This window comes from Tachypleus tridentatus, chromosome 1 (genome assembly GCF_004210375.1).
Source record: "Tachypleus tridentatus isolate NWPU-2018 chromosome 1, ASM421037v1, whole genome shotgun sequence".
In the NCBI taxonomy this organism is placed as follows: domain Eukaryota; kingdom Metazoa; phylum Arthropoda; class Merostomata; order Xiphosura; family Limulidae; genus Tachypleus; species Tachypleus tridentatus.
The window spans coordinates 45,191,744-45,218,248 of NC_134825.1; the positions used below are offsets into that span (position 1 = coordinate 45,191,744).

Sequence of the window (26,505 nt, forward strand, 5' to 3'; positions counted from 1 at the left end):
CAACTACATACTTTCATAACTAAGCTGTTTCAAGTAAGACAATATTAATATTATACAGATTTACGTCTATGATGAACATGAAAAACAAACACTAAAGAAGTAAGATTATTAAAAGTTGTTAATTTAAAAAGTGGGAATAGGAATCTTTATATTTAAAAGGTGTAATTTGGAAAGACAAAATAGGGACTTGTAATTTGAAGAAATAATATCAACATTATATCTAAAAACCTTAGGCTTGTTTGTTTACTTCATTTACTATTAGATTTTCACTTTAAGCTGACTATTTGTTTCTGTAATTTTTTGAAAATCCTTATTCTTCCTTCTTGAATTAAAAAAATAATCGTATAATAAAATAAACTGAAACCAATAAAGAATAAATACATATCTCATATCAAAACTTTCCTGACTCTTTTAACTGTAGATTGATAAATAATTTCTTCAAAAGTCATATCTTCCAATTCTTATCTTTCACTTCTGAACATAGAAAACATAAAAATTGCATTCGATAATATAATAAACCTTATATGTCACTTAGACAACAAGAAGTTTGAAGAAATGTGCTGTTTATTCTTTAAATAACTCGGCGTCTGACTTATTCATATGTAAATTAGATACAACTTTCATACATTTGCGTTTTTCTTTGTTATCTATTGTAAAATCTTTAATAACATCATTGTAGCTTTCAATTCTCTTGTTAGTTTCTGTAACTAGTCTATCAGAAAATACTAAGAAAACAGTAGAAATGAATGGATATCTTCGCGCTATCAATACTTTATTATATTTTCATTAAGGAATAATTTCTGTTGTTGTTTTTGCCTGCTTCTTTTTTTGTAAAATATGTTGTCACCAGAAGTGGATAAACTACTTGATTCATTTTCAATTGGTTCAAAATAATTTCTTAATTCAAATATGAGTTCTATGAATGGTTTTAAGAGTGTATCTCTTTTGAAAATATTCAACTTTGAATGTTGTAGTGATAGATTTACATGGTTTACTCTTGAAAAATTCTGGACCAGCGGAAAATAAACTGTTTTGTTTCATTATCGTTAATTTGTTTTATTAAAGATGTAGCTTTCATTCTAGAATTAAATTTTTGTGCAAGAATTTCATTAGTTTTTAAACGAACTTCCTGGATATTGCAAAAATTGTTTTCTTAAGGATAGGAATGTCATTCTGTTGCATAATTGCTGACGTACTACGATAGTGTTCATAATATGGGTTGCAGGATATTGCACAAAACCCTAATAGAACATTCAAGGAAAACGCCATTTAAACAGTAGAGACTCAGTTCAAACATAATTTTAAAACTTTTACCGCTAAGGCTGTTTGTTTGTTTGTTTTTAGATTTCGCGCAAAGCTACACGAGGGCTATCTGCGCTAGCCGTCTCTAATTTAGCAATGTAAGACTAGAGGGAAGGCAACTAGTCATTACCACCCACCGCCAACTCTTGGGCTACTCTTTTACCAACGAATAATGCGATTGATCGTCACATTATAACGCTCCCACGGCCGAAAGAACGAGCATGTTTGGTGCCTGCTAAGGCTGTAAACATATAAAAATGACAAAAAGCAAGTATGCCAGATTTAGAAGGAAAATAAAATCAACTTAAAACGTCTCGTTTGCAATTCTTCTTATTATCTTCTTGTCAATCTGCGACAAAAGTGATTTGGTATATTGCACCCAAAACTGTAAATACTGTAGATATTATTTGATCAAACTACAACTCCCTATTTTAAATCTACAAAATATAATTCCAGGTAAAGCATCGAGTAACTAACGTCTTCAGTAATGTTTGTTTGTTCTTTTTACGATCTCTACTTGCAGGCTTTTAAATTTCCATTTTTTTTCTTTAAATAAGGCTGATGCTGCTTGCTTTTTAATTCTTGCTTCAAGTTCTTCAAGCATTATCTTAGGTTTGCCCTCTACAGTCTTTGATGTCTAGAATTAATACTTTCAAGGTATTTATCATAATTTCTATATTTTTAGCAGTTTGAAATTCTACAGGAATAAATCCAAAAATAGTTTTTTTATCTCCCAATTTTTTCCAATATATCTTGTTATAAAAGGAAGTTGATCAATATAACCTATGTCTGGTGTTGAATCTATAATCATGGAAAAATACATAGTATTTAGTAATTTCGTTTCTGAATTTATCCTCCCTCTGTGGACTTTGTGCTCAACTTAAACAAACGTTTCTGAATTTAAGCTACTTGAATGTTGATATACATTAATTTTTTTATATTTGCCAACAAGACTGATATACACAGTTTTCCTTCTTAACACAAATATACTTTTTACAATATACAGGTTCCCCGCTGTGACAGCTGTAAGTTCTCGGACTTACAACGTCAAAGTCAGGGGTTCGACTTCCCTCTATGGACACAGCATATAGAACGATGTAGCTTTGCTATAAGAAAACACACACAGAAATATACAACAACAATGTAATTTATAATAACGGTTATTACAAATAATGATTTCCACACAAAAAATCTTACAACAATACTAAGTCTTCAATCTGGTCTGGAATTGAATATTTTATCGACGGTTAATGATGAGAGAATTAATTTTGAGTTGATAATGTTGGTAACAATATTTGTAGATACGTTAGTGCCTTATTAAACATATATTATTGATTCTTTCTTACATTCGAGAATTCTCTACAAATTTGGAGAATAGTCGAAACTTTCGCAATATACATTTAACAATATAAATTTCATCATTTCTAAATATATATTTAGCTCACACAAACGTCAACATTAAAATAAATAGACGTTAGTCAACCCGTTTCATGTGATTTGTATTATATGTCCACTATATTTTTTGTTTCCCTATTTATATCCAGTAGTGTATGAATGAATTGATACCTAACGTAAAGTACATGTTTATTGTCATGAACATATTCGTACAACAATATGATATATTCAATAAATGTATGTACTTCTGTTGTAATTCTGACCAATTTATGGCGAATATAATAGTACTGAAATGCAACAAAAGTCGAAAAATTATCTCTATAGGTATTATATGAAATGAAAACTTTTAGAGGCTTAATTCAGCAAACATTTTCTTTTGCTATACACTCTACCTGGGATATACTTCATGCCGTCAATTATAGTATATACTAATGTATATACAGACTCTTGTAGCACGTGTATCACGTGCAACTTAACGTTGTAAATCCGGTAAATATAATATTAGTTTAGTTCTGCCCTCTATGTGTAGCAAGATTCACTACAGTGGGTGGACAGCAGAAAAAAAAGTTTAAACACTTTAATGAAGCAAGAACTTTTTTACTGTGACTTATAAAATTCTAAGTTAGAATTTTTACATCTTAGGATGGTAATTCCATTCCTACGCACCATAAAGACTGGTATAAATCTTCCCTATCCAAAGATGTGGTCATAGATGCAAATACAACCTAAAGTGTATCTCAGAACGGCAGGTATGAGTATTAACACTTTTATTGTTAAAAATGTTAATACCCATACCAACCATTCTGAGATGCATTTTTATTTAAGTGGGTTTCTCGTCATCAAGAACAACCTAAAGTCGCACATACATGTAAATAAAATGTTCCAGTCAGTTGTTCAGATAAAAATGTGTCTATTTGCAGCATAAAAATCTTCCAAGTACTCAGTAAAGAAATTATCTTAAGTCCATTAAACATATTAAAGTATTAGAACTACTCCTGATAATAAACAGATACACCAAACATTGGTAATCCTGAAAAGAATATCTACATATATCAACCTTCGTAAACATAGTTTGTTTGTTTTTGAATTTCGCGAATTTGTTTTTGAAATGTTTACAGGATTGCTTTGAATTTCGCGCAAACCTACACTAGGGTTATCTGCACTGCTGTCCCTAACACTAGAGGGAAGGCAGATAGTCATCATCACTCACCGCCAACTCTTGGGCTACTCTTTTTCCAACGAATAGTGGGATTGACCGTCACATTATAACGCCCCCATGGCTGAAAGGTCGTAGACGTAGTAATAATTATTATTACAAGATATTTAGAAGAATATTCTGTTATAAAATTACACTTAACAGATCAAAATTTAAAGGTTGTCATACAATTGCAGCTGTTATTTCACTGCAACTCAGGTTTCAAACTTCATAACTTTCCCAACTGCTATAATATCATTGTTCTCATGTGTTGTTATCCATACAATAACTGTCTGATATTTCTATCTTGAATAACACTTTATACGACACATGCCAGAGATTACAAGTTCCATATGTTGCCATTTCTGTTGTTGAATTTCTGACCAGAAGAATGACAGCCACTCAGTAACGTCGTCTCCTATGCAACAGTTATTTTCATAATGATCCAACAACTGAAAGTTTGGAGCCCGTTGATCAGCCTTTACTAGGCTCAAGGTATAGACAACCCAACCTGCAGTCAAGCATACTAACCGTTATATTATGACCAACTGATCAAATAAACCACTGAATAAATCATATGCACAGCTCAGAGTAAAGGAAGGAGTACCTGTTTAGATTATAGATTTCCTTGGTTATATGCTCATGTAACCTGTGTTATTAAAGATTTCCTTGGTTATATACTTATGTAGCCTGTAGTATTAAAGATTTCCTTGGTTATATACTCATGTAACCTGTGGCATTAAATATTTCTTTGATTATATACTCATGTAACTTGTGTTTGTAAACTTTTTAATCAAATGACTAAAACAAAGCTTCATATGCATATTTCATACTGAAATATCAATCAGTGGACTGAAGAGTAATAGTACTGCTTCATTTTGTATCTTATTACTGTGTGAACTGTTGAACGTATGTTATATACATATATACCTTTTTCGCTATCTAAATAAAGACAACGGGATACAGTGCTCTCATTAACATCGACTTAACCTATGTCTGCTGGTTTAGCTAGCGTATGCCAATGACATATAGCTTTAGCTTGTCAGAATATTTCACATGCTTTTATTTTTCAACTTGTGGTTTTGTCGATTGAGCAGTCATAACATGAGATAAAACGCGATCTAGGATGAAAACAATATTGATTCTGCGTTGAAAGTGCATACCAAATTCATATCAAGTATCTAGGATCTATTTTTCACATATCCACTTCTTAGCATATTGAGAAGAAAATACATGTTTATTGCCTACAGGAGGTTGCCTTTATCACATATCTACTAAGAACGATACATCACGTCTAAATATCAATAAGTACAACGAACAACCATTTAACTATTGCTCCATTGTCCAATGTAGAAGATGGTTAATTACCAGCAGGTGTTGATTCTAATCAGTTCAGTGAGAGTTTTCAAACTTAACAAACACACACGTCACAATCTGTGTGACCCATTCAGTCAGATTAACAGATTTAGGACGAGATGGAAGAATGTACATATTTACAACGTCTTTCACTCTGTACAGCTGTGTGAACAGTTCGTCTTAGATGTTGGATCTCTGATCTGTATGGATTTATTCAAATGCTCCATATCAACCTATTCATTAATCAGCCAATTTATAAACGTTTCACTATGTTAAACAGTCACTTAATTATGGATACAATATTTTGCACATGATGAATTATTCATTAATGGCTACATGACATAAGTTGGAATTATCAGTCTATTGGAGAGATTAAACTATATCCAGAATAACCTACAATTTTCTGTTTACACAATCTTTGGTTTCCAATACTTTTATTGAATTATATAACAAAATAAAATGATATATCTATACAACTTTATCTATGCCAGATAAACACTATTCCTAAAGTAACTGTGGTTTTAACCGCAACTGACAAAATTCACTTCAAGCTCAGAAGTTAGGGTAAGTCCACTAGACTATCAGTATGGAGAATATGTCTTTTTTTTTCCTGTATTTCCATTATAAGAAAGTGGAAGCAGATTTTCCACCACCGTACGATTCATAACAGGACAAACAGTTATTAAAATTAATTAACAACTTGTTATTGATATTGTTGTTCTAACAGGCTTCCACAAGAAATTCGTAACTAAAACATAGCCCTAATTGAATAAACACTACAACTGCTTATAAAGACCGAAATAGTTGCCTTGATAGAGACTAAAATTTAGTGTCAAAACAAGACAGTACAGTCAGTAACATCATTTGAGTTTCATCATACACTGACGAAAAAACAGGGATCAAACTGTAATCCATAATCATTCTTGGCCTCAGCGGAAACTCTGCTTCTATTGATTCATTGCAAAGTTGAATGTGACGTAATATAAGAACATGAAATATGGTGGTGTAGGTTAAGGTTGTTAGAAAACAATAAACTGAATTTTTAAAGACTTTTAAACTGCTGTTAAACTGCAGTCTCTCAGCATGGAAGCCATATTCTGAGACCATCGGTCTCATCGGTGTCGTTTCTTTCAAACAAAGAATTACTTGTTCTATGCAGTTTTACGTAGTCAATAATTTCACAGATCTAGTGCTAAGAATGTTACAAACATATATATAAACCCGTTGTTTTTTGTTAAGGCATATCCAAAGTTGACTAATTTTGTCACATATCCATTAAGGCTTTTTTTTACCAATATCTCAACAGTATTTGCTTAATGTAGGTACGGGAAGGTTGAAAATAATTGAAATATATCAAATAAATTATTAACATGATAAAAGAAAGTATAGTACTACCTATGCATGATTTTTGCGAGAAAATATATATTGAACAATAATAAAAACATTTAATTGAAATTGTAATTACACATACAATTGTTTAAAGAGTCTAGAATTATTTACTGTTTTGTACGCATTATATACTCAAAATTATCCACAATGACTATTCAAACAGATAATGTTCAATAATACATAACCATATCTCTCTTTTGGCAAGATGTAAAAACAAAAATATTACTATAATTTATCATTAATCGGATATAATTATTATTTATTATAGCTCTTCAGCAATGGACTCAAAAGTGGTGTCATTTGTCGGTTCATATGAATGTTCAAAGAAGTTTTCAACATTAATCTCACACAGATGGTTTTATGCAGTTTTCTATCTGAATTAACGAATTATCTTTACCTTCAAATTAAGAAAGAATCTCAGAATTAAGTTTTAACTTAACAAACACAAAATAACAACTAATCTTTCAAACGGTTTACGAACCCACCAAAATAATGTATTTTAGGTATAATTGAGAAGAGTTTAACAATATTTAAAATACGTAGTGTCGTTTACGCAAGGGGTAAAAGCTTATGAGTACAGAAATTTTTCAAGAGAGATATTTCTTGAGAAGCATACATCTGTGTTAGTAGACTTGTCCACATATAGAAAGGCCTACAGTTGGACTACGTTTGTGACTCAATGCGCTCTTTAAACCTATAGTTTCCTCAATCATCCATAGATGGCGATAAATTTATTAGATAAGAATGGAGGAGCCAGTTCAGTAGAAACAACTCCATCGTAATAGGGAATGGTAGAAGTCGAGTGACATGAAAGATGCAGCTCTTTGTGTGCTCCAGGATGAAGGAGAGAAAGTTTGTGTAGCGTTGCAGGAAAGTAGAATCACTGAAAACAGACATCAATCTGTGAATACAACCATAAGGTAAGTCATTCTTCATAATAACCTTCAAGCTGGTCTAGATAAGAATATCAACACTGTGACGCACGATGTCACAGATATGGTTCAGCTGATATGTAATCAATGCTGACCACAATAGAATGCGCCTTAGTGAGCCTTTTCATGACTATAGAAGCTTCGGGATAAAGTATACATTCCAGAAAAGAAATAATAATAAGATAATGTTGCGGCATATTATAAGTTACATTAAGGTTATTGTAGCAGATGGTAAAACTAAACTAGTCTCGTACAAATACCACGTTTTCTAACACAGTTGAATTCACTCGTAGCCTTGTTTATTGTATACTCTTCAGTTTCATAAATGCAAACAACGTATTGGTTGTTTTTAATTAACGTAATTTTGTATATAATATGTATCGTGAAGCAAAACATACATTTTGAAATGCCAAACCTTGTTAAAGAAATTAGTTATCACTACCAAGGTTTTAGAAGCTACTTGGTTTCAAATAATTTACTGCTGTATAATATAAACATTGTGTAGTAAACGATTAAAAATTCTGTCTTCTTCTACATATTAACACAAATAATAGGTCATTAGAGACAAATCCATAACTTCACACCTAATATTTTAGTTAATATGCGTATGCTTCAACTTTAAGCACATTTTATGGCCAAAGCTACAGATGTGCTATATGTGCTCTGCCCACAACGGTTATCGAAACCTGGTTTCTAGTACTATAAATCTGTAGACATTTCACTGTACCAATGGGGGACTTTGCATCTTGTTGCCAAAATATCACACATTGCATTTTGGTGTCTTGATACTTTGTAAGACTGACGATCAAACTTCAGTTTTTTGTCAGATAAAAGTTGGCGGTGGTGCTGTTGGCTAAATACTTTCTCTCTTATTATTAATAAAAAAAATAAGGACGGCAGCGAAAACAACGTTTGCGCAGTTTTGTGCGAATATTCGAAACATATTGAACAAACATCGAAAAAAGGTGATATAACAAGCAACTGCCGAGCTAGTTCTTAAGGAGAAAGACTTAGAAAAGGTGTTTAGAAAAGTTTCTCAGATGGTAAGAACTTATACAGATATGCTCCATTCTTGAGCACTTTTTATAGCCAGTAAAACGTATTTGGTTAAACTAGTTTCTCTTCTTTCCATAACCACTTAGTTATTTATGAAACTCAATTTCATGTTCCAACTGAAACGTTGTTATGTTTTAACAGGAAGCTCCTTCAGTATGGATAATTTAAAGACACCAGTACACATTTTAAAAATATTTTTTTCGGTCATCAATTTATAATGATTTCTTATTTAACAACATGCTATTGGTCGAATTAAGAAACGTTTGTTTGAATATAGAGTTTCATACTATTTTGTTTTTCGTAGATTGATTCAACATGCTTATTTTTGCTAAGCCTAATAAATTACATTACGTCCTACCCTTGCTATGTCAGAGGTCGAAGCTGTAGTAAGTATATCTATTATACAGTTCTATATTGGGTGTTATTAGATCACGCTTCCTAAATCACAGGTCAAAACTTGTAGTAACTATCTTCATTATTTGATTTCATATTGAATGTTATTAGCTACTACTCTTTTTAAGACAGGGTGAAAAATCGTAATAAATGTCCTGTTTAATAAGTCTGATCAAATGTTTGAGCTGTTACTTTATTAGGTCAGAGCTCATGGTTGCTATGATTCGATGGCCCGGCATGGCCAGGTGGGTTAAGACGTGCGACTCGTAATCTGAGGGTCGCGGGTCCGAATCCACGTGGCACCAAATATGTTCGCCCTTTCAGCCGTGGAAGCGTTATAATGTGACGGTCAATCCCACTATTTGTTGGTAAAAGAGTAGCCCAATAGTTGGCGATGGGTGGTGATGACTAGCTGCCTCCTCTTTAGTCTTACACTGCTGAATTAGAGACGGCTAGCGCAGATAGTCCTTGAGTAGCTTTGCGCGAAATTCAAAAACAAACAAACAAGCTATGATTCGTTTATTACATACTTATATAGCGCTATCGGTTATTACTAAAGACAGTTTTTGTTCGGTCATAGGTCATAGTTGTGGTGAACGAGTTTATTACATGTAATAAATAAACTATGCCAATCTTTCCACTCTCCTATATGTTTAAATAAGTCATTGGATAAGATCGAGGCGAGTACAATGAGTTATTTATAATGAAATTTTATAAAGATGTCAAATGTAATTAATTCCTGCCATGCAAAATAAACACATATAGCATGTTTTAATCGCTTTAAGATAACTGAAGTTTGAATACTGTGTATAAATGCCACTTACCATCCTATTCACTGCAATAATGTATATTTATTTCATAGGATGTAGCGCCAAACTTCTTGATTAGAGTTTTAAGATCAAATTTTATAAAACTGAAACACTGATACATTTCATTTCAGTTTATTTTACTTCTTGAGTCTTTTTCCTTTGTTTTGATAACCGAATTTTCCCAATAATAAATAACAATTTTAAAATACTTTACAGAATTTGGCACTAAACACAACGTTCATTCGTATTGTATTTACCGCTATTATTTGTAACGAGTACCATATAAGTAATATCATTTTGTAATTAAATGTATACAAGTTTATTTTCATTAGTGGAAATACATCATGTGGCAATGAGCACGTCAAATCCTTCCAATATGTAGTTCGAGGCTATAAGATTCAAACATGTTGCTCGCTTTGTTACTTAGACGCTTTAATGTAGTGAATGCTTTTAAATATATATATATATACTCGTGTAGTCCGAGGTCCTTTAATTTTTTTTGTCAAATTATGTTAGAAGAACAAAAAACGTAAATCGCTTCGAACAATCCTATTTTTGTTTGAAGTCATATTTTTGGAATCTGATATGGCTACCTGGAGATTTTGTTGAAACAAAAATGGCTTTTATCTGCTAAATGTTTAATTGAAAGAAATGTCTCTATGTCTATAGTAGGTAGTTGATATATTTAAAGCGAGAGTCTGATTGCCTGACGTTAGAGATATCAACCTTGTGTCTCACCAGAGGCCAAAAAGGTGTCGTTTGTTTACACATATGTTCACCGTTCTTGTTATTTACCAATATTATATTTTATTTTGCACGTGTAATAACTTAACGGGCTATAGTATAATATTTTTGTTTAAAGTGGATTATTGAAAGAATGCTGCCCAGTAACTTAGCGGTAAGTTTGCAGGTTTACAATGCTAAAAATCGGGTTTCGATACTCATGGTGGGCATAGCGCAGGTAGTCCATTGTTTAACTTTTAACTAAGAAACAAGTCAAACTTTAAAGAGTAAAATTCTTCCTTACCTGTAAGCCCTTACTGAATAACTACATTGTACGATAAAAGGTGCTTCTGTTCAGCATGCCTGTTGATTAGTTAGTTTCATTCATTAGGTATTCGTATGGTTGTAAAAGTCTAACTATGGATCAACTCAAAAGTATTAATGACCCATAAAATCAAACAGTATTTAATTCGTATTAATATATTATACCTACATAATATCTCTTAAAAATCAAACACTATTTAATACGTATTGATCCAATATCTACATAATATCTCTTAGAACTCAAACACTATTTAATCACTATTGGTCAAATATCTACATAATATCTCTTAAAACCCAAACACTATTTAATAACTATTGGTCCAATATCTACATAACGTTTCTTAGAAATCAAACACTATTTAATATTTATCGATCTAATGCCTACTTTGTGCAGTTTTATAGCAATGCCTCAGTGGCTGCTAATATTGTAATAAGATCATTAAACATAATAAAACACAGTGTTATATATTTCCTTTATTGGAAACGTTACACTAAAACGAGAAAAAGAAAGGCAGATATAGGATATTCTCTACATATTCTATTTCATTTAAGAGATAACTATTTAAATAGCTGTTACTTAGTAATTAATGTGATTCTATGGATCAAAGATAAACTAGCATTAAAATCATCTTAGAAACTTTTATATTGTAAAAATTCAATAGTTTCACTGACCAATTTTAATTTTTGTCAGAAAAAATAGAATAGTTTTAACCACATTCGTTTTCTGTAAAATAAAAATAATCTACAACAGTCTTCTTGAATAGCTTATATTAGTACATCATCTAAGTATGGAGTACGTGTATAGAGAAACAAACAGTGTTTAGAGCTAACATAATGTATAATTTATTATATTGATGTTAGGGATTGTTAAGTACGGGTTTGTACTTGACATGAACATGAAAGACAAGCACACAGAGGTAGGCAGATAGTTTAAAACCAAAAGAACCCATAATGACCTTAATAGTAGTTTAAAACGTATTGTATTTGACTTTATGAATAACAGAAAGATAGAAAAACAAATGTAGAAATAAATACAAAGAACAGAATCTAAGATGACACTAGCTATCCATATCGATCCACATAGATTGTTGGTTTCATATTATCGTTTAATTTCTCTGTATTCTCAGATACTCTAACCTTTGATTACTTTTCCAAACAGTTTTAGTTAATATTACTGACTTGTTAAGCTTCAACGTTTCAAAGCAGTTATATTATTTTCCTTCCTATCCTTTTTAATCTTGTTGTATCTGATTTATTAATTTTGTTTAGTTTTTATTTCGAGCGTTATTTACAGTAATTATCATTAGTGTTAGTAAGTGTTCTTTAGATTCTGTTTGTTCTATTTTCATCAGTTATCTTTGATGTTAGTCAGTGTTGTTTAGATTTTACCTGTTTTATTTTCATCAGTTATCTTTAGTGTTAATCATTGTTCTTTAGATTCTGTTTGTTCTATTTTCATCAGTTATCTTTGATGTTAGTCAGTGTTGTTTAGATTTTACCTGTTTTATTTCCATCAGTTATCGTTAGTGTTAGTCAGTGTTCTTTAGATTCTGTCTGTTTTATTTCCATCAGTTATCGTTAGTGTTAGTCAGTGTTCTTTAGATTCTGCCTGTTTTATTTCCATCAGTTATCTTTAGTGTTAGTCAGTGTTCTTTGTCTCTTTTTTCTTCCAAATGTGTGAGAATGACATTATTTACTTAAAGTCGATGTTAATGTCTGAATCATTGTAAGAAGTTGAAAGGTTTGCTATCTTATACGACAAGCCCTCATAAGTAATGAAGCAGACGTATATTAAAATAAGATATTCATTGAAGTCTTTATTACTTGAAAATATATATAGTAAAAAACAACTGTGTAAGAAACCTAGTTTATTGTGTAAGTAATTTTTTTGTGATATCTCTTTCTCCATTGTCATACATCATATATTTATCAGCCATAGAGTACGATCAAAACTCTCAGTTTTTATCTTTAACTAAGAACTCGCAAAAAAAATAAGTTTCTAGTTATACAATTTGTGAAATTGAACATTTCGTCTTTGTTATAAAATTTATTTATTCAAACTGATTTAATTTGTCATAGATTTGACCGATGTTTTGCAAAATAAATATATAGTGTTTTAATGTACTTTACTACCACAATGCTGTATTCCACATTCTTAAATAAATAAAAGAATCACATTTTTTATTTGTTGTAGTTGCTAATAAAAGATTATAATGTTTTTATTACCTTGTGAAGTCATAAAGTCAAATTTACATCTGAAAAGCTGTAGCATTCCCAATGGTCATTGCCTTCATTCACACAACGTAAACAGACCTAAATTTTACTTTGTTTGAAATCTGTTTATTTATTCTTTAAATTGAACCTACAGACATGTTCGTATTAGAAAGCCCACGAATTAGTGTAAAATCTACTCAACTATTGCTATATAAAGTAATGAAATAGTTGCGTTAATTTTACAGAATTAAATATGTAAAATTATTTGGCAATTAAGACCTTTTGTGACACATGAAGTAAATCGTAAGGTCAGATATTCTAAGGTTCAGGCATAAATAACCATTGAATATTTAGAACGACTGATCAGAACGAAGAGCAAACAGTCATCAGTATACACTGTCTGTAAAAATGGAGTTTTACGATTATGAAGCATCATATAAAAACGAGCGTTTACAGCGACACATTGCGACTCTAGCCTTGCATCTTTGAATATGAGTGTCTTTGTACAAAATATTAAACAATAACCGTATAATTATTCCTTACTTTTCTCTGGTACTTACTTCACTAAATAACATTCTGTGGTGTAATGACTGTGCATTTTAATTTGTTACACAGCAAAATTGTACAAATTATGTGAGATAAACAGCCAATATAACCGAAGTAAATTACATTAATTTTTTTGCATGCTGTAATTTCCACTATCAAGTCTTAGAACGTTAGTAATTTGGAACTCAAATGATGGAAACATTTCGGTTTACAGCTTATTATGGTTGTTATGTTTCATTTAAAAGCAAAGCCTACGCCTTAATACAGTATCTCCAATAAGTAATGTATTTTCAGTTACTTAAATGCCCTTAAAGTAGCATGGTTTACTGCTGCGTAAATATTCATTTTAATTTTTGGAACTTACACATTGATTTGTTTACTGCACATAAAAATTTTGTTGTGAAGTGTCTTTAGATTGAGAGAAATAAAATAGTTTTATCTTTCTGGTTCTTCTTGAAGTAAACCTGCATATAGTTTTACTTCAAAAGTAGATTTTACGTTAAAAGTTTATATTAATTTTTACTTCTCGGTAACTTTATTCGTGGGAAGTCAGTCAGATTTTTTTCAGATATTGTAAGATATTTTTATAGACAATTTTATATAGTAAATATTTACACAAAATGTTGTTACCGCAAATGTTGCTTAATCTTAAGTAACTTCCGTTTAATCCTTGTAAACCCTAAATTCTACACTTCTGTTGTGTCTGCCTAAGATTTGTGGTCAATGAATGATAAAAAACAAATGTTCTTAAGGATAAAATCTTAAATAAATTGGATTTTTTTTACACTTGTTTTAAGCCCTGCTTCTGGTAGTGTGAATTAATGTGCTAACACTTGTCAGATCTTTATGTATAAAACAGTTTACACGTTTGGCAACTTTATTTATTAATTGTCAGAAGTTTATATATAAAACACCTTTATGTTGACACTCTGATGAAAAATAACTGCACAGTTTCGTATCATATGTGAAAATTGGGACCAGTAGAGAAGAAATATAGTCTCCTGGTTACCATTGGTAAGGCTAGAACTGTTGCCCCTGTCAACGTGTTTCAGGCTTCGCTGTTTAACCATATAGCTATGTAAAGAAAGTAAACTCTCAGATAACATTTTTTTGCACTTTTAGTCGGGTTAACGTTAATAGAATGTCATGTTATCTTGAAAGTAAGAGAGAGAGAAAGATATAGATGTATAGAAGAACTTTCAATAAGCTGTGCAAATAATTATTGTTAGTTTTATACTTTCACTTTTCTCATGTATTTAAGGAAATCATATTTTATTATTTTATACTAAGACAGAGATATTTTCAAATATTATTAATATTGAAAATCGGTGAGTCAACAAATCTAACGATGTTTTAAACGTGACGACGTAGATGTGAGTTTCAGAAAAAAACTTGCAAAATTAGTCTACCGTGACTAGTTACTTGACATAATTAAACAAAATAAAATAATTCAGTAATTTAAGCAGTTAAATTATTCAGTTACATTCTATATAATGATTTTAGTTCTAAGCTCACTCTAGCTCTTGAAATTCTACTAAACCATGTTAATGTAAGCTCAATAGAGAAGTAATAACGTTTTATGGTATGCCATTTCACACTATTAATTTTAAAGTGTAAAAACTGACGGAGGTCATGGAAATCTTATCGACACCATTCTTAAAATATTAATATGTAATTCAGGCACAGAAAGAAGCCTGTCATTACTAAATTAACATCAAATTATTCTCGTCACAACACTACTAGAAACTGTGTTTCTAAGATATTTTTTCCCTGATAGAAATACAAATGAACAACGAGAATAAAAACTAGGCTTTACTATGACAGTATAATTTAAGGACAAGGGCGACAGACCTTGACACTAAAAGAGATGGTACAAAGAAGAAAAGAAGTGTAGACTTTACACTGTCAATAAAACACAAGAGTAATGAGAACAAAAAGGTAGAGACTTACATTACCAAAACAAATAAGTCACGAGGATGAACAAAATATTGTATTTATTCTTACGGTGCAATACAGGTGCACTAAAAACCAGAGATAACAATTAAAAATAATATACTATAGTCCTTATTTCTATTGTACAATAAAAACCAAATACTATAGATATATTACTAAAATTAAAATCATAGTGTTTATTCTATATAACATTGTTTACATAGTACAGGGGGAGTATCACCCATTAAATGGATCAGTATTAACGTAGACGCCCTATTTCAATATAACAATGTTATAGAACAAAGAATATCACTTGTGTGAGATGACAATATGTAACAACACACAGAATCACATTATTTAAACACAGGATGTCTGGATCAAATTTGTCGAAGTTATCTTGGTTCGTATAGAAATAACTTCTGTTTCAAAAGGAAATCCTTTTTAGACTATACTCTAACCTTAATCTATGTTATTCTCTCTATAGACTACTTATGACTAGATTAAAGACTTCTTATTTTAAACGTTTTTGTAAGAAATTCATCAATAAATTACAAAACTGATGTCGTTTTGTTCAAGTAAATTTTACTTTTTTGAGTCTACCTTTAAGTAATGTCAAATCGCAAATAATATTTAAATAAAAAACGGTATAAAAGGTTTTGTAAGTGGAAACGTATGTGGATATACTGTTGCTACCGAGAACAAGTTGTTTTGCAGGTTATTACTAAATATAAAAAAACACTAATGGCTTGATTGAAGATATATTTTCAATAAATGTACAAATAAAAATATGTGCATTCTTCGAAAGTGCTGCATTTTTACTATTGGTGTTACTAAGACCACATATTGTTCAATCGTTTGAAGAGAAAACTAAAATTTCATAAGATTAATTTATAGAGTACTAACTGATTTTAAAACTTTCATAAACTGAAGATATCTGTAATTGGTACGACTTAGCTATCATGTAAAGTAGAATGGATACCACAAAGCTTTGATGAATTATATATTTCTACAGACACTAAATAACTTACAGACACCAAGTAAGTTATTTTTACTTACACTTTTTCCTGAGTTTATTCCAGTATAGTACAGATTTTTGCAATAGATGTGACTACAGTCTTAATTGCTTAGATGAGGAAGTTGCTTTTGATTGACTCTTAAACTTAAACCTATTTCTTTTACTTTGTTTGTTGTCAAGCTACACGTAGGGGACTATTTGTGTTATGCCTGCCATGAGTATTAAAGCTCAGTGTTTAGCGTCATAAGCCTTCATAGTTATCGTTGAACCATTGGGGAGCAAATTCTAAAACACTAGGAAATATGGGGTACTAAATACTTCACGTGCTGATTTTATTGGTGGTTGTGATGTCAAAGAGAACCACCAGAGGGTGTGCTGTATGAAGGTTGAAAGAAGGAGTCAATCTAACCTCTGCAAGATTCAATATTGATTACTTGGTAACTAATTTAATTGATAATACATGACATGGATATACAATAAATTAAGTTGAAATATAATATTTAATATTAAACATAGATTCATTATGGTAAGATCAAGAAGTTCACGTAAACAATTGTAATTAATTATGCGAATTAATAAGAAGAACTCAAACGAAACAAAAGATGACTGATTATCATTGTACTTGAGAAAAGGACAACACGACGCCTTTCTCTATGTAGACTTCCTATCGAATTTAATTATCTTCAAAATTATTTTCTAATTTTAATAATTATATAATAATTATGCTAAAACAGAAATGGTGTTTAGTATAATATATTATTGTTATTTCTTTGATTACCAACTGATTTTATTTTTTCATAACGTATTTAATCACATATTGATTTTAAATTATACAAAGGGCTGAATAAGTTATTTTTGGAATATGTATATCAATTAATCACTTTGCAACTGTAACCGATATAAAGTTTTGGTGGAAAGGAATGTATCAGAATTATAATGTGACTTTAGTTGCAGTTTCGTAGGCAATGTGATACCCCAAAAAATGATTGCTTCTAAGAACGGTGGTTAACAGCCCTTTCGAATGCAAAATGTTTATTCACTCAATTTACAAAGTTGTAATAATATAGAGGATTTAGAATTTACACAAGCGTGTGTTTAATATATTTATATTATAATTAAGTTAAGTTGTTTAATCAATTATAATCTTGTATATGTCATTTTCATCATATACAATATTGAATGCATATTAAGTATTATATTATAATTCAATGTATTGTAATTTCATCTCACATAATTATACAATCAATTAAATACGACGTAATCCACATCAAGTTCTGTGTAGAAATATGACTGATTCTCTTTTCATACCTCTTCATAATGTACCTTCTGATGGTTCCACAGATAATTTGTTTCACATTCCCTTTGATGTCATAGATACTGACCAGTTAACACATAGTAATTTAACTAGTGAAACTTTCTCTCAATTGTTGTGTCCTTTGGTCAAAAATCCACTTACGTGAACGTTTATCTTCAAAAAATACTGTCATAAACAACTGTATTATCTACTTATACACCTTAAAACTCCACTGCAGCACCGTGAAGCAAATATGTTGTTGTTGTTTTGAATTAAGCACAAAGCTACACAATAGGCTATCTGTGCTCTGCCCATCACGGGTATTGAAACCCGATTTTTAGCGTTGTAAGTCCGCAGACATACTGCTGTGCCACTGGGTGCTTCATACATTAATACAGCAGTAGGTCTTGCCAGTTGGTGAAATGTTTAGAACTTATATATTTGTTTCAGCCCCCCACTAATACCACTACTAGCCTGGTGGCTAAGAAACTCGATTTGCAGTCTGACAATCACGAGTTCAAAACCCAACACCCTGTATATTTGACGACTAGGCGAACGAATTGTTAGATTACAAAATTAAGGATTAAGGTAATATAGGGCAAAAAGATAAAAGTTTATTTACTCTGTGTTATTCGAGACTTGTTATTTAATAACTTACGGTTTACGTCTGAACTTCCTATTTAATCATGCAGATGTGTAATTAGATTCATTATTAATTTACATTGACTTAATTAAATGCAGATCCATTATTTCATAACTATGGTCGTAGCGTAGAATCCAAAATGTATCAATAATTTTTCTATTTCTTAATTATTTGTTTGATAACTAAAGTCGTATTTCTTACATCCAAAATGTAACTACAAGTTTTATTTAATGGTTAATTATTTAGAAGCTACTGTTCTATCATAACAATACTTAATTAAATTTAGATTATTTTTTATTGTGATTATATTATTAGAACACGTATTTAACCATACTTGGAATAATTTTAGTCGCAGACCCGACACGACCAGGTGGTTAGGGCTCTTAACTTGAGGGTCTCGAGTTCGAATCTCCATTACACCAGATATGCTCGCCCGTTTACCTATGGGGACGTTATAATGTGACGGTCAATATCATTATTCGTTGATAAAAACGTAGCCCAAGAGTTGGCGGTGGGTGAGGATGACTAGCTGCCTTTCATATTGTCTTACACTGTTAAATTAGGGACGGCTAGCGCAGAAAGCCCTCATGTAGCTTTCCGCAAAATTAAAAAAAAAAATTTTAGTTTTTTTGTTTGCGTTTCAAAAAAAGCTCTTTAATACTTCTAAACGGAAGGCTTAAGGAAATTACGTTTCTATGTTACATTCAACGTATGTTTTTGAATTAATGATCCGTTAATAACAATAATAATAATTTCATGTTTAGAATAATAGCCAAGTGCCTAAGTTGTTTTATCATGCCCACACTGTTTATTAAACACTGGTAGATGTAGAGACCGAAAACGCTTATTATGATTTTATCATTCGTGTTTCTACTACATCTTTAGATTGCCAAATTAGGCCCTTATAGAATTCCTGTATTACAGTAAATGTGTTTTTACTGATTCATTTTTGATGCAATTCCTAATTTAGCAGTGTAAGACTAAACGGAAGGCAGCTAGTTATCACCATCCACCGCCAACTCTTGGGCTACTCTTTTACCAATGAATAGCACGATTCACCTTACATGGTTGAAAGGTCGAGCATGTTTGGTGGGAGGGGAATTCAAACCCGCAATCTTCAGATTACGAGTCGAGCGCCCTAATTACTTAACCACGCAAGACCTTCCAAGCGTTATTTAATTTCATTAAGTCCTAAGACAATCCATTTCTGATAAGAAATAGTTTACACTGATGGAAATTAAATAGACAAACCGATAATTAGATTGTCAATGAGTAAGAACACTTGAGATTTATATTTTCTAGTAATGTAAGTTTTGTTTAAAATATAGTTCGTTTAATTAGAATTTTGTCATTTTATGCGAAATTCTTAAAAATGGTTGATACAGGTTTGAGCCTTTACCTTATTTTTCATTTAACCTCAGTCGAAAAGACGGGATAACACAGAACTGACTCTGACAATACTAATCTTGCAGTATTTTCAAGATATTACAGCAGAGAAGTAACTAAACCTGTTTTTACTCTTTATTCTTGCACTGGATTAGAGGAATTTAAAATGTCTTTACCAGAAATTCAGACTTGCACAGGTTACGACACCTTTGATTCTTTAACAGAGCTCGTGACGTGAACGTAGAATCTAATTATTCTAAAGAAGGAAAAATGATAAAAAAAATTTTTAACCTTTCCGAAAGAAAATAATCATGATTTTTTTTTCATTCAAAGTGTGTGTGGAGGAAATGAAAGTAAGGGACCTGACAAACAACAACAACAACAAGAAAGATAACAAACAACAGTGGTCTTTCGAGATTTTTGCTTTGGCGAAATCTGTTCCGCTATTAAGTTACCAATGCTTGGCTGGTGATTTCATTAACATCAGAATATTTGAATTTTCAGTCCTTAAAGGCATGCTTTACATCAACGAGATCGAGGAGTTATAGCAGCAGTAAAGGAATACACGTAAAAGACAGATTAAAACACCAACGTTAGGAAAGCCTTCATCACAATGTATCAAAAGGCCTAAATCTAAGGATATATCATGAAAATATATCACAAATAATAAACAAAACCTAAATGTTTCGGACATGACAATAATTAAAATTTAAATAATTTTAACCTGTTTGAGTAACCACAAAAAGATTAGCTAAATTTTCTCATTAAGAGAAAAATGAGTATTTAGCAATCTTCAAATTGTATTAAGAATACCAGAGCAATATAGTGTTAGTGATTGAAGCCATTAATTAAAAGTATCTATGTTTTCATCTGTTTTTTTTAACTTGATGATGAAGTATAGCATAATATTTTTCTCTTTTCATGTGGATTTACGATGCTTATAAATATTACTTCATTGTTTTGCTGATTAGTGATAGAGTAGGAAAGGTTCTACAACTACTTTTAACTGTAAAGAACAGGGTTTGTATTTTAGAAAAATGAAACGTACAGTAGCATCAGTAAAAAAAAAAGAGTTTAATGTATATTTTTTCTATGTATTTGTTATTGTTATCGTGGTTTTTGGCATGTGGTTATTATTGGATACACATACAAACTTATATCACCAAATCAAAATTCGTTAAATTGTATCTCAGAACTGCTGGTATGGGTACTAGCACTTTTATCAAAATAAAGTACAAAACAACGTTCCAACCTTCTTAGGTCATATTCAGGTTAACAAGAGATAGTTTGCAAGTGACCATTGCTCTTAGGGACCATAGTGTAAATGGGTGTGGGATTGTAGGGGGCGTTGCAGTTAGATATTAGGTTATTAATTAGTATAGATATAAAGGTGTTCCTTTATATTGATTTAATTTTGGTTTCAGTTGTTGTATAAGTAGGGATCCTTTAATTTTGTATTTGTTTATGTTTGTTTCTCTTCTTAATATTTGGGAGTTTCCTATGGTTATGTAGTGTTTATTTGAGTTGCAGTGTTCAAAAACATGTGAAGGTGTTTTTTATTGCTATTTGAATCTAGTTTCCATTTTTCTGCTTGTTTCTCCAATATAGAAGTCGTGACAGTTGTTGCATTGTATTTTATAAATTATGTTGGTGTTGTGTTTGTCAGCGTAGTTTTTACATAGTATGGACTTTAGTTTTGTACCTGGTTTTTGAACAAATTTGATGTTTACTGGAATGTTGTGTTATCTTATAAGATTTTTTTCCAAATGTTGGTTATTTTTTCGCTGATGTTGGGAACATATGATATGCAGCAGTGTAAGGTTTTGTTCTTTGTTTGTTGTTGGTCTAGGTGTGTGTGTATATTTTTTCAACGGTTTTTGAAGGAACGTTGTTGAAGTTAATAAAGTGTTGTTTTAGTTTGTTGATTTAATCGCTAGTTTTATCGGGTGAACATAGTTTTGTGGCTGTGTTTATTTGGTTTCTTAATATGTTGAGTTTTTGTTTTGTTTCATGTGCTGAGTTCCAGGGAATGTGTAGTCCAATACTGGTGATTTTTTGTGAATTTCTATTTTGAATAGTGTATCAGTTCTTATGATCTTTGAACATTTCTCAACCTATCTTACTCTTAGTTTTGATTTGATTTACTTTTGAAACAAAACAATTTCGAGATCCTACGGAAGTACAACTAGTGTTGATACGTATGTTAGAGTTCTTCTAAAGAAGACACTTCTGATCAGAAAACAAAGAAACAAACAAAAACGACAAGATGGTATAGTTGATGTTGATGTCTACATTGAAGTTTTTCTTGAAGTGTATTCTTGCGGGAAAATAATTTATATGGTATTGATGTCTACACAGGAGTTCTTGAGAAGACATTCCTGTTCACATGATAATGTCTACAAAAGAATACGTTTTGAGAACACGTTATTGTGACCCTTAAAACACACACACAGGAGGTTTCTTGAAAATATTACTTTTAAAAATTTGGTTTATATAAATTTAACATTCTTACAAAACTAAAAATAATATTAGAACACAATACAAATATTACAACTATACAATTATAGATCTTTCTTTTCATAAAGTCAAGATTTGAAAAATAAATTATTTTTATTAGTACGCATTTGATATACATATTGACAAAATTAGGTAGACTTTATATTTTTATCATACTATTTTGTGCGAGTTAGTCAACATTATTAGTTGTGCCCTAATCATAAGTAAAATGATTAACATTTGTGAAAGAAAGCAACAATTGTGCTATTTGTAATTTGTCGTTTTTATATTATGTAAATAGTTCATAAATTTTAACAAACTGAAAGGTTTAAAACATTAATGTATTAATTAAACATTTTGTGAAGTGTTTAAGACTGGCTTAAATAACAAAAGCAGTAAATGTAGCTATTTCTGTATATAGAAAATTAGAATTTAATTAAAGAGAATCAAGATTACTTTGTTAATCAAACTCGTTATAAAATACTTAACTGTAATGCTTAATATATATTACATGAGGAACATCATCAACATAGAGATAACACATAGGGTCCATTACAAGATGACATGAAGGATCAGATACGAATACCTCTCCCATATATCACTTCATAGGTGGATATGGTCTTTACCATATCAAGTCTGTTGGCAATCGATTCTGTGTTTCCACACAAGTTGTAAGCAAGCATAATGCGTGAGAAAAACACATAGGCCCTGAGGGTGTCATGGGGTTTGCCCAAACGCTGAATCCTTACTTAGAGTGTCTCGGAGGAACCTAAAATTACATACCAGGTTTGGTAAAAGTCAGTCCAGCAGCTCGCCAGTTATAAGCGTACACACACGTAAACCTTTGTCATATAATGGTTTAGATATAGCGTCAATAGAGTTGTGTAGATTAAAATAGATAAGTTTATAGTATTTTGATACACCAGTATTACATGGCATTAATGGGCTAATTGAAGCTTCTCTTTGGTATATAGCACATGTACATTCACATACCCTCTCAGAGACCATATAATCTAATCTTATACGTTACTTTCGGTTTCTACAGGTATTTGTATTTTTTAATTTTGTGCAAAGAGACATCTAAGCTAGCCGTTGTTAATTTAACAATGAAAGACTAGAGGGAAAGCAACTACGTATCACCACCCATCATCAATTCTTGACTACCCTTTTACAAACGAATAGGGGGACTGACCGTTACATTGTAATACCTCCACTGTTGAAAGAGTGAGTATGTTTGGTGGATGAGGATTCGAACTCGCGATCTTCAAATTGCTAGTCGAGCGCTTTAACTACCTGGCCATGTCGGGATTCCTGCAGGTATATTTAAAACTGAAAACGGCTTTCATGTATTATTCAAAATACCACTAAACTCTGAACATATTATTCCGTTTAAGTATAATTTTCAAAATCAAAATTTAAGAAAATTAAATGTTTTTGTCCCACTGATTATCTTTTAAAATATTTCTATTTCAATCACCATATTTGGTAATCTTGTTTTACAACCATGTCCCATTTAAATCTTGCAATCAACTAGAGTTAACTATAAAGGTAAACAGTAGACAGTAACTTTCTTGAACAGTGTATCTTGATTTATTAATTTTCATTTTTGCTTTGATTCGAATTTATATTTGTATGGAAGAAAGGCACATCAACATACACTTCCACTTTTAATGTTAGCTCTTTCGTCATCAACATCATTAATTTTCGCAATGGAAATACACGTCATAAAGAATCCATCTCTTTTTCTCCATTAAGGTTGTCAAGAAATGTCCATGAGAAACGATTTACTAAAATCCAAATGACTTACAAAACTACATCAAATAAAACTTAGTAATAAATTTATATACACAACCAATGGACGCCACAATATTTATGTTTAATGAACTTTGTAATCTAAATGTTTTCATTGTAAGTATTGTTCATCAAATAATATTTTCGTATTTTGTATATGTTGCTCAGATCTTGTACGACCGTATTATTATTCTCAAAATGTAAGCTGCGATCTAAACTGTTTTGTATTTTCTGCATTTTTTCGAAATCTGTTTTTTTTTAAATCCCAAAGTTTATTCTACTCATCTTGAGAAAAATCACATTCGCTGATTAGGGTATTATTTAAACTTTGTTTCCATGGCAACTTCTTGTTTCTGTGTTGATTATCTCTAAAATAACAGCCTCGTACAGAGAACAAGAAATATAACACAAATGGATCTTTGTGCACTTTCTAGATGTGGCACTGAGATGTAGAGCCATCAGTGTTAGAAGAATTACAATAAAAGCTTTAAGGAAAGGAATCCAAGGAAGTTTTACAGAAACTCTGATGATATATATATATATAATACATAAGAAACTTTATAGCGTTTTTTTTATAACTCTTAACCTCTGCAAATTATCGTTTGCCAATAGTTACATGTTGCTATTGTTTTTTAAAGCTATGATCCACTATTTATTAACAAGCAATTGTTGTTTCATCAGCTTTCTATGGTAGTTGTATTAACCCATTACTTCAATAGTTTTCTATCCTCTTATCTTTGTAATATTTTTGTATTTCCTTCAGGAAAAGTTTTCATATTCGTCGTTCCTTACCTAATATTCAGTCGTTCTTCATGTCAACTGACCTTCGTTATCATACTTATTTAAAGGAAATTCGTCGAATACATCCACTAGTTCATTATTCTTATACGTAGAGGCACTTCTCCTTGAGCATTTAACAGCATTTCTTCCACCTAAGCTTCATTGATTTCTAAGTATTATTCATCTTGAGAAATGGGTACTAAGGTAGTAATGAAACTATGAATTGTATAACCGGAACTTTTGTTCTCATCCATTCAAATACAAGAATCCATCTGAAGAAGAATACGAATCGAATCTTTGAGTATAAAAGATCCTGTCATTGCATTCATAGTGTTATTGTTCCCTTCTAGTCCATTGTATGACCTCTCTTACAGCTAACTTTCTGAGCAACTAGTATGCTATTATAAATCGCATCCATGCTTGTTACATTTGTAACACCTTGGATATTTCGTCACTTTAAGTTTGCAGATAAGCTTAGAAACAGACCTCGTTTCCATCCCGGAAACTCCAAACATTCAGAGATTTTGGATTGTTCTATCAGACTTTGCTTAGGGGTTTCATAAAAGGTTCAAGAATGTGAGTGTTCCATAGAAAATGTACTACAACAATGCCATGATCACTGATTGAATTAGGGTAAAACATTACCCAACTCTGCTGTCGAAAATCAATCATAACGTTTTTGGATGTTATACAGTTATATTTTGGTATACACCTCTGGATTAGTCATAAAATAATACATATATTTCTGTACATATTCCAAAATAAAAAGTCTTAATGTTGGATATTATTCCTACAAGTTGTTCTACCATTTCTGTGCCGTTGAGACAAAGGCTGCTTGATAATTAACCAGCTATTTGTAAACTGTGGTAAAGTGTATGTTTTAAATCACTCAGTAAAGATAAATTTTTATTTTTATTTTACAGTTGATAATGATCTTCAGATATCCCAGAAAACTCTCAAGTGGGAGATTTTTATGACAGTATTTCCGTGTTCCTGTGGTCGGCCCAAGGATGCCAAATACTGTTACGTCAGGATTTGTTCATTGGAAAAAGAAGCCGGATCTTCAGCATGACGTCCAGATGGCGTTGCAAACTATTCTCTTTTGTATCCTCTTCTCCGCCCAACAGCATGATGGTTCTGTAGGCGGCGTTGCTGCCGCCTACGAGAACTCCAAAATTTTCAAAATCGGTGCAGTACTTAGTCCCATGGAAAACACTGCTTACTTCTTTCAAGTGATTGAAGATATCATTTATGAACCGAATATATTGCCACCAGGTGTCATCCTTTATGCGGCAATTGTACCCATGAATCCAAACCCTATCCGAACAGCCCAGAAAGTATGCGAAGATTTGATATCTGCGACGGTAGGTTGTAATTACTGTTATAAAGTGCCTTGTTTTGTGTCTTATAAATGTTACTAAAACTTAGGATTATGGCGAGTTTTTAATTTATAAAATAGGAATTGAAACTAATAAGTTAAAAGGTAAACTCGAACTCAACTACAATATGTTACTTGCTGAGCACTGTAACGACT

At 31.3% G+C, this 26,505-nt stretch overlaps 1 protein-coding gene across 2 annotated transcripts in view; it reads left to right on the forward strand.

The window, feature by feature from the left end:
• The first annotated feature begins 7,393 nt into the window (after positions 1 to 7,393).
• LOC143247321 (glutamate [NMDA] receptor subunit 1-like) overlaps positions 7,394 to 26,505 on the forward strand; it is a 117,386-nt gene continuing 98,274 nt past the window's right edge. The window contains exons 1-2 of one of the 2 annotated variants that reach the window (XM_076495176.1): positions 7,394 to 7,557; positions 25,895 to 26,335. In XM_076495176.1, coding sequence (XP_076351291.1) covers positions 25,982 to 26,335 — 354 coding nt within the window. In that variant the 5' untranslated portion in view covers positions 7,394 to 7,557; positions 25,895 to 25,981. The remainder of the gene's footprint in view (positions 7,558 to 25,894; positions 26,336 to 26,505) is intronic. The other variant, XM_076495167.1, reaches the window with a different exon arrangement.